Below are 9,718 nucleotides of genomic sequence, written 5' to 3' on the forward strand. Positions count from 1 at the left end.
ATGCAGATAGCTAGGGTACAACAGCCCCAAAGCATCCTACAGGAGCCACTCCTCTTTGACACCTTCAAATGAAGAGAGCTGGTTCACTTCAAGTCTCCATTTACAGACATCTGCAAATTGCTGGAGATCCAAAATATTTGAAGGGGACTGGCAGATAAGAAAGGACTTCCAGAAAACCCAAGCCCTTCCAGAGTAGCAGTTTGGGGCTGCTACAGTGAGCCCAGATATTACTAGGCAAGTTAAAGACCTCAGTCCCAGCCCTATTCTCTGCTCCAGAGTGCTTCACACTAGGATTTTTCACTGGAGAGGCTGGAATAGACTAGCTTATGTAAGAACAGTTTTAGGTCAACTCCTAATGTCAGGAAGAAATATTCAGAATTGCTTAAAAGGTAAAATTAAACACGTGTACCAGATTCTTGCATAATTTCTTATCAGTTGACTGAAGAAGCACTTAAAAGGGGTTAATTTTTCCTCAATGTAAAGATGGGGCACTTTTACAGAGAAAAGTTGGGGTTTTTCTCTGAAGTTATCTAGCTAAGAATTCCCCAGAAACCTATGCTACTTCAATGGATGTTTAGAGTTTCGAAAATGAAGCAGTTGCTATGTGACCAGCTCAGAAACCACAAAGCTAAGATAGAAGCCAGTGCAATCCTACACATGGCGATGAATGCCACAGCTTCATCTGTGAGTCATCTGCTCACAGAATGACGTTTCTACCAAATTGTATGCCATGGAGTCTCCTCCAAAAAACCACTTGGGTTCAATGATCAGGAAAAAGCCCGTTAGCTTTGCCAAGTAAATGAGATTGACCGTGTATCACCGTCACTAATAATACGATACAGTTGAAAACAAACAGCTCCTAACAGAACGTTTATGCATTCAAACGATAACGATGAATAACAAGACTTTCGTACACCCGCTACTGAGAACACAAAAGGAGCTGTAAAAGAAAACAAATGCTGCCGCCTAGAGAGCGAGCTGGAAATCCACAATCCAAGCTCTTCGTGCTTAAAGTCTCCCACAGGATTCAGACATAGCGTTCCCTTCTGCTCTTGTTCCTGGTCCTGTGTCACCCAGGAGAGACTATTCTTTGCCTCTAGATCCCAGTGTTACTGAGCAGTTACACCTCTGGAGGAGAAAGCCCGCATACCCTTCAAAGGGTGCCTGAAACAAGGGGCTGAGCCCTTCCCAACCACCCCGGCTAAGCTGGGAGCTGGAACCTGACTGTCCCAGAAAACACACACACTGTGCCTGCTGAGCGACAGTACGTGGAGTTCAGGGAGCTTTTAAAAACATTTTTCCTCGGCAAATTTAAAAACAATTAAAATTCCACAGGAGGGAGAGTTGGGAATTTAATCAGTTAAAAAAAAAATGCTGTTCTTGCAATTCATTCAGGGTAAAAAAGTCATTCATCTGAACATTTCATTCTCAAAAGGCAGTAAGATATCTTCTGACCTTCCTTTGATCTATATGGATGGCTGCACATTCTCCTCCCAGTGAGATCAGGGCTGTGCTGATCCTGTGAAGCTAGAAAAGATCATAAAATCCTAATCAATCAAAATACTGCTCAACCACCTGAGCTCAGACAGAAAAGAGATCCTTTCCTGATTCACAATCATGCCATTCAGCTGGCATAACTCCTTGTTAGCCTCACAGACGTGTCCTAAGCCAACAGGAATACTTGCCATGAGGTTGTTGATGTCTAAGGATTGCAGTAACACCCTTCTATGATACTGTAGTAAGAATATGCTGTGAATCTGATGTTATTATTATGTTAATAATATTCTAAGTTATGTTGTGAAGCTGTGCCAGGGGAGGTTTGGGGTGGATCTTAGGAAAAGGGCAGTCAGGCACTGAAACAGGTTCCCTGGGAAGCGCCAAGGCTGTCTGAGTTCAAGAAGTGTTTGGATAATGCTTGCAACGTGGTCCTAAATGTACAGTTTTAACTTAAAAAAAATTAAACCCATTGTACTGAAATTCACCATCTTTTTGAGCTGTAAAGCTTCATAAACACATAACTGGGGTACACTACTGTTTCAGGGATTTTTTTGTTTGTTTGTTTTGTTTTGTTTTGTTTTGTTTTTGCTCCCAGCCCTCCAGTGATTAATCTTTGCTCAAAGAAAATGAAAGCAGGCATGTGCTGGAAGGTAAGGATAGTTTTGATCCTTTAAAGGAACTGCAAGGCAAAACCATTATTGTTTTTCAAACCCGAAGTCACTGACCTGAGAATGTTCCTCAGGCATGAAATGTGCTGTACATCTCTGCCTGCACTGCTGCTGCCCAGCAAAGCCTGACAAAGCCATGGTCTGGGGCCAGGGGGAGAGCAGGTGCTGCTTGGCTGAGATCAAAGGTAAAAGCCACCTGTGTATTACCAAGCACTCTAGGACAACCCAAACACCATCAATTTCAATCAGCATGCAAAAACCAGTTGTTTGGTGGAACAGAAAGAACAAATCTAAGATATGTGCCCATATCCATGACAAGTACAAGAAAGGACCAAACCCCACTTCTTGCACACCCTCCCTGTGGGAAGGCCCACCAGAGCCACTCTGGAGTGCACCCCTTCACAGAAGTCTTGAGCTTTCCAATTTTGCTTTGATGTTTGCCACAGGAAGTGGCTCTTGGATGCCAGCCAGGCCCGTGACCTCACAGCCCCGGGGAGCAGTGCCCAGAGGGATGGGGACCCAGAAGGCAGTGCATGCCCCCTGCTCCTGCCTCCGGCATTCCAAAACAGCCCTTACTTGCAGCAAGAGCAGTGGGTGCCCAGGTCACTGCCCCCCACCAGCAGGACCTGCAGGTAGGGAGCCAGGGGCAGAGGCTTGGCACATGTCAGGTTGCCATCACCAGTTTGGTAACCACCACAAGAAACCCCTCCAGTGGCACCTGTGGGCTCAGAATATCCCAGAACCAAAGAGCACTGCCTCTGATAGAGATGCTGGAGACTCCCTGATCCCAGGAGGGACTGTGGGAATTGCTCTTGGTACCCGCTCACTTCCTTCCTTGGTGCATTCAATCCCTCCTCTGGACAACTGACCTGGTATAGAGTGAGGACATCCCCTTCTTATGATCCATCTTTAGTAAGAAAATGCATCAGGGTTCAGGTTATAACTGTACTATGGGTATGTTTACAACCACTGGTTTCAATACCGTAAACAAACTTTAGATATGCAAGTTTGTTTATTAAGACAGGCTACACAGAATGTGCACTTAAGGCATTGTTTCCATTTGGATTGTCTGTGACCCTCCAATTTTCTTGAAAAGCATCCATCTGTCATATCAGCAATGTCCCCTTCGGACAATTTCTATATGTGTATGATCTTCCCTGCAATCAGAAGAAAAAGATATTAGAAGAGGAACACAACTTGAATGTTACAGACACATTTTATAAAGTGGACTCTCTCATTTCTTTCTATGTGTTCAATTAAATGCAGTGATGCATTAATTGCATCACTTACTTAAAGCACCACCACAAAGTAACCATGATGCAAAAATCTATGAAATCACATACACAGAGTGAGTAACTTACCACAGGCTTTGTTACCTATAAAAACCTGATAAAACCATCTGCAAGTCTGAGAACTGTCACACCACATGACAAATCACACCATGAGGACTAACATGTCCATCACAAAGCACTAACACAAGTTAAACTTCGCAGTCTCTGAGATGCAAACCTGTTCTAATGCTTACAGTATTTCCCCTTTCACATGGGAATTCAGTGGGAAGGGTGTGCATCCTGATGCACCTCGGCATCTGAGGCTTTGCTAAATTTTGAATGTGTGGGTCTCTGAATGCTGGAATCTTCTTTAGGGAAATTTTAGCCAAGTACCCCTTAGGTTGGAAACACTGGTTTGTTTTTCTTGCAAGTCCTATACGCAGTATTTTGGGGTACTCCATTTATAAATCTCAATTTACCAGGCAAATGCAGACAGAAAAAGAAATTAATAGAATGCAAGTTGTACCAGATCATCAGTTTGTTTCCTTATCTTAATAGAATCAAACTGTTTTACTCCTCATGAAATTCAAGAGACTTATGTTTACACAAAAGCAGGGTTAATCTGTACTAGTTAGTAATAGTAATAGTTTAATCAGGGATCTTTTAACCAGAAGGTAGTGCCAGAAGGCAGATCAGGAATATGAAAGGCAAAATCAAGGCCAGGAGATGTAAAACACTGGTAAGGATGTAAGGAGTGGTGCTGGCTGAAGGACACCCTCACACTAAACCCTGCAGAGACACCTCAAGTTGCTGCATCTATTTCCAAAGAGAATGTGTTGCTGTCGGACTAGGTTTAAACTAAGATCTGATGTCATTGCTACTGGACACTGAGTGTGGAAGAGACCTGGGATTTGCATTTGAGCACCCACTTAAGAATAGATTAAAAGAACAAAATAAAGTAAGGAGCAAAACCAACTTTGGTCTTACAATTAAGGGGCTTCACTGCAGAGCCAGGATGGGGAGGGTTTGTGCTGCACCTTTGCTCCAGGTGTCTCATGTTATCATGGATCAACTGCAGCAACCTCTTCTGCAGCACTCGATTCACACAGGACTCTCCAAGTGCCCACACAGTCCTTCATGGCTAAAAGAGCTCATGGACAGTACTGTTTTGGCTATCAGGAAGTACAACTCTCTCCAAGAAGTCCCTTAATGGGGTTAAATATGGGCTAGAACAAACCTGCAAGATGGCAATTGCGAATCACTCCAAGTTAATTGAGAAGTGACTGTTTTGTAATTTAGTACTGGATGTGTCCCTGTATATGTTTCTGTATCACATAACACTACTTCAGCAACTAGTCATGCAGCCTGCTAAATAGGGCAGAAAAATCTCTTTGTTCTGTCTTCCTAAGAAGTGTGACAGACTCTGCCTTAGATTACTTGGAGTGGAATGATCATTACTTAGGACTACAGACTGTTTCTCAAAGCTGAAATTCCTCCAATGAAGCAAAATGTTTTATCTGTGTTGTGTTCATGCCAAGTCAAACACTTTAGAACAACAATTCCAGGCCCCCAAATGTGCCAACTACTGAACTATAAAAGAAAAATGATCAGGAGAGTATCTGACCACCCTGTGTCCCTTCAGACCAAAATGCATGTTTCTGAGCATGTAAGAAGACAGAAAAAAAAGATGGGTAAGACAAAATTCTATCTTGTGTTTATAATTGGATTTAATCCCATGTCTATCACACAAAATCTTATACTAAAAAGACATAAGCCCCATCACTAATTACTTAAGGAATTACTTAAGGAGTTGAAATAAACAGCAGATTTGAGTGGAGAACCCTTTGTTCTGTGTGCAATGCTGTATTCTGGAATCTGCCATACATCCATCTGGAACTGAGGGATCATGCCTAAAAATGAAGCATCCTAGAAATCCTAGAAAGGCTGGATCTCAAAGCCCATCTTTCTGTTGTGAAAAGAAGATATACTATAAATAAATATAAATATACTATTTATACTATAAATATACTATTTAGGTTGTGAGATGCTCTCCTGTCTGTATCTCCACAGTATGGATTTGCACTCTCTGTGGGCAATACTCAGCACTTCTTTTTGTCTTTTACTGTATTGATTTCACTCCATTTCTCCAGATCTCTGGGAATTTTTATAATATCCTGCACAGATCGCCATATCTGTGCCATTTTGCAATTTTGATTATATAAAATATGATCGCTCTTTCAAATGTAAAATGCTGATCACTGCTTTTGAACCACAGCATTTCAAACTTCTGTGACTTCATCCTTTAACAGCTGAATAACTATTTGTCTGCATATGTGAATGTCAAGTGGAGATAATGTAAACTGCCTTATTAATGTCACGCACCAATACTTCTATATCCTCCTACTCTGTTTGGCCAGTTATCATGCCAAAAAACTAAATCTCATGGATTTGATTGGATTATTTCTGACAAATCTGTATCTGCTTTGCTTACATTCCTCTTTACCTCTGGCTATGTATAAAGCCAGTCACTTAAAAACTTACTCCAACATCACTCAAGGCAGGAAAGATGGGTAGGCTCCTAATATGTAACATGCCAGAACCTCTTTTCTTCTCTTTTAACAGATTCTACTGTGTGTGAATTTTGATTACTTTTCTTTTTTTCCCCTAAACTGTAGGTTTACCAATTCTCTTTGCAATTTGTCACTTGCTTGGCTTGTTTGTGCTGTGCTCTGGTGAAAGTGTTAACAAATTCTGCAGATATGCATGACACACTTCAGCACTTTCTTTACAACATTACCTTAATTGTCCTTTGATACCTCTGACACTTTCTTTATTTTGGCCTATGTTTCTTTTGTCTTGGTAATTTGAATTTTGTAGATCATCTGGTCAGAAATAATCTCTCCTCTGCCCCAAAGTCAGAAACTCATTTCAGCCTTCCCTTTCTTGAGATCTATCTGTTCACAGTTTTGTTTCTGTTATTCTGCTACTCTCACTTATACCTTCTTCTGGAAACAGAAGATCTTTTACTTCATTAATATAAATTGCCTTTTACCATCAAAATTTCTATTCACAGCAGCTCCTCTCAGTTTCTGCTGAGAGACTGCTCCATAAAGTTTTCCAGTCAATTGTAATGGGGAGTAATAATGCTCATTGGATACCAGTTCTCTGTGTTTTCAATTTGTTTTTTAAAAAATTAAATTATTAAGGAATAAAATACCCTCTCTCAAATATCAGGCAGTCTTTTTCTTCATTTCTAGACAACCTGACAGCAAAATAATATTTTCTCCTAACATTTGGCATTCTTACTCTTCTTTGTGAAAAGAAGTACAGGAGACTGGATCTTGAACACAAATATTTTATATGTAACGCTGCATTTTGGGTGGGATCTTTCATGTTTTCTGATGAAAAGTGTGAAAGGGTCTGGCATTTTATTTATTGGTTGTATGGCACTGTAGGAACATGAAAGGCAACCTCCTCTAAGATTCTCCTTCTCAGGAAATACTAATACAAATATTCAGTAAATGCAGCTGACTGAATCAAATCTAAGCCGTGTACAGGTACTGTGATAAAATCACAGGGGATTCACAGCTGATTCACTGCTGAAACTGCAGTGCAACAGTGCAAATGATCCAAAGCCAGTAAATCACCTATCAGTTATCTGGAATATCAGGGTGATTGTTCTGCTTGCATGTAGGGGAGGGAAGGACAGAACTGACTACCTGTTAGCAAGGCAGAGCACACACTCGTTTCCGTAGGTCTCTCCATCAGTGCCACAAACTGGATGGTAGTCCCTTGGACACATGTACTTCCCATACTGAGCACAGTTGGGCTAGGGAAGACAGGTACAAAAGAAGCCAAAGTTACACCATTTGAAACAGGTTTCTGCTTAGCTTCTGAAGAATGCTGGAATGCACAGAAAAAAGGTGTCCATCAGCACTCGATGGACTCGGGAGCTGGGACAGCATTTTAAAGTGCCAATTATCTTTCATGCTCTTACGGGAATTTTTCACTTGAGGCCTTGCTCCTGCTGCCTGGCGCGGCTTAGCTGTGGTGTCAGGACTTATGTGGGCACCACAGCGCAGCCCCTCCGACCGCTGAGCATCAGCGGGACACACGGACAGCGAGTCCCCATGAAGGGCAATGCAGGAGGTGGTGAGAGATGGGCATCGCCAGGGCATGTGCGGCGGAGCCAGCAGCGTCCCGGGCGCCTCAGCGGGGAGAGACCCTGCAGAGGCCGGGGCTCCGGAGCCAGGGCAGGCACAGAGCCCAGCGCGGGGCCCGCGGCTCTGCGGAACGGGCCGGGGCAGCGGGAGGCCTGGCTGGAGGCAGGGAGGGCAGCGGGGCAGGCGGCACTCACCGGGTAGCTGGCCATGGCTCCGGGACACGACAGGAGACCTGTGGAGAGCGAGCAGCGTTAACGGCGCCGGGTCTCGCACGCATCCCCCCCGAGCCCCGCGGGACCGGCCCCATCTGTTACCGACAGCACACTGCCCCGTCCGGACACCCCTGACCACTCTCTGTCCGCTCCTGGGACACCCTGACCAGCCGCTGGCCGACCCCGGCATCCCCCGTCTAGCCGCTGGCCCGGTCCCGGCCCCGGCCAGCTGCCGTCCGGCACCATCCCGTGCCGGCTCCCCGCCCTGCCTCCGGCTGGCTCCGGTGCCCACCCCCGGCTTAGATACCGCCGCTGCTCCGCTGAGCCAGCCGGGGCACGGCACCGCTTCAGGAGACGGGACTGGCCGGGACACGGTACCAGCCCGTCTCCCACTTTCCCGGCACCGGCTCCCCTCCCGCCAGCGCCCCGGCGCGGTGCGCGGTACCGGCGAGGAGGACGGGCAGCAGCAGCAGGAGCGCCAGCGGCCGCGCCATGTCGCCAACTGAGCGGGGACAGCGGCGACAGCGGCGGGGGCGGCAGCGGGGGCGGTTTGGGGCGCAACGGCCGCGGCAGCGCGAGAGCCAACGGGGGGGCGCGGGGCGGAACCGGTTCCGGGCGGGGCGCGGGGCGGCCGCGGGGGACGCCCACGGCTGGGATGCCACGGGGGAACACGGGGTTGAGTACTGTAGGAGCCTCTCCGGGAGCACGCTCACTGGGATGGAAAACTTTCCCGTCAGAGCTGTGCAGGTGGGCAGCGCAGTTAATGGGGAGGCGCCGGCTGGGATTCCAGCGTGCCTCAGGCTTCCCTCCTCGGCTTCAGCTCGTCAGGGCTGTGCTTTGACCGCAGGGTCTTGGGCAGTGCAGGGAGGTTGGAAATACGGACGCAGTGCCGTGCGGCTCTGAAGGTCTCGTCATAAAGTGACCTGAGATGGCTCCTGCTGAGCTGTGAGCGCGCCTCTAACAGAAGGAACAGAAAAGCTGTCCCGGCAATAAAGCAACCTGCCTGCCTCCAAAGGCAGGAGAATACAGGGGGCTGGAAAGCCTTGGCACGCTGTCCCACCAGCACGGCTGGGTGTCTCGGCAGCACTGCTTTCCAAAGACTATCTCATCTGGCGGTCGCTGATAAGTGTTAGTTTTGCAGAGCACAGAGGCTGGCTTTGCACAGGGTCTGGCTCTGCAAATGTTTTTATACAGTTTCCCAAAATCTAGAGTATGAACTTCTTGTAAAATGGCCTGTGCTTCTGTGTATGAACTGGGGTTAGACCTGTCAAGTGTTTTGACATGTCCCACGCAGGTACATACACAGACATCACGTGCACCTTTCCTGTCCGTATGTCAGCCTCTGAGTCCTTTCAAGTATGGCTTTTTTCTTTCTGACAGTGTGCCCTGCCTGCATGGCATCATAGGGAGGTTATTTTATTATCTGCTTAATATGTTCTTATTCCTCCAGGTAACCTCCGCAAGTTGATTGCAGTTTCAGATTTTCATTCCATGCACACCTTTGTGATTACTGCCCAACACAAGGCATGTTTCATGCAAAGGCCCCTGGCTTGGCTGTTTTAAGCAAGATGCCTAATCAGAACGTTTTGTGGCTGGTGAAGCATTCAGAGGGTGATTTCTCTCTGCCTGATCTCCTTCCCTAGCTTTCCCAGCTCTCTGTCCCAGCTTCCCTTGTTAAGCCATTTGAGATGAGGGTGTCTTTCTGTTACCTTGTTATTGGTGAGATGGTGGCTGGATTTGCCCCCCTGGGGGAAGGATGGTAAGGGCTTAAATACCAGAGAGTTATGCTGGGGTGGGTTTCCTTGTTTCTTGAAGGTGTGATTTTTCAAAGGGAGAGGGGCCAGCTGAAGGTGAAGAAAGCAGAACCACAGGGAAGCTGAAGAAAGCAAAACCAAAGGAACAAGCTA

At 46.2% G+C, this 9,718-nt stretch overlaps 1 protein-coding gene across 2 annotated transcripts; it reads right to left on the reverse strand.

Annotated features, from left to right (window-relative positions):
* Nucleotides 1-3,052: 3,052 nt before the first annotated feature.
* On the reverse strand, nucleotides 3,053-8,360 carry SPINK2 (serine peptidase inhibitor Kazal type 2). 2 transcript variants are annotated; one of them, XM_030239533.2, is made up of 4 exons: nucleotides 8,257-8,360; nucleotides 7,794-7,831; nucleotides 7,156-7,265; nucleotides 3,053-3,322 (listed from the first exon to the last, which is right to left on the reverse strand). In XM_030239533.2, the coding sequence occupies exons 1-4, from the start codon at nucleotides 8,303-8,305 to the stop codon at nucleotides 3,277-3,279; spliced, it is 243 nt and encodes an 80-aa protein (XP_030095393.1). In that variant the 5' UTR covers nucleotides 8,306-8,360; the 3' UTR covers nucleotides 3,053-3,276. The 2 variants fall into 2 exon arrangements, with proteins under 2 accessions (XP_030095393.1, XP_050829845.1); XM_050973888.1 differs by lacking the exon at nucleotides 8,257-8,360 and adding an exon at nucleotides 7,914-8,204.
* Between the last annotated feature and the right edge of the window lie 1,358 nt (nucleotides 8,361-9,718).

Source organism: Serinus canaria, chromosome 4 (genome assembly GCF_022539315.1).
Source record: "Serinus canaria isolate serCan28SL12 chromosome 4, serCan2020, whole genome shotgun sequence".
NCBI lineage: Eukaryota > Metazoa > Chordata > Aves > Passeriformes > Fringillidae > Serinus > Serinus canaria.

What these genes read in the sequence shown, in the direction of transcription:
- SPINK2 (XM_050973888.1), bottom strand. Translation starts at nt 8,001, where the DNA reads ATGCCGGGGTCGGCCAGCGGCTGGTCAGGGTGTCCCAGGAGCGGACAG. An exon ending in GAGCCATGGCCAGCTACCCG is followed by an intron (nt 7,266 to 7,793) that starts GTGAGTGCCGCC and finishes TGTCTTCCCTAG; the next exon opens with CCCAACTGTGCTCAGTATGG. An exon ending in GTGCTCTGCCTTGCTAACAG is followed by an intron (nt 3,323 to 7,155) that starts GTAGTCAGTTCT and finishes TTCTGATTGCAG; the next exon opens with GGAAGATCATACACATATAG.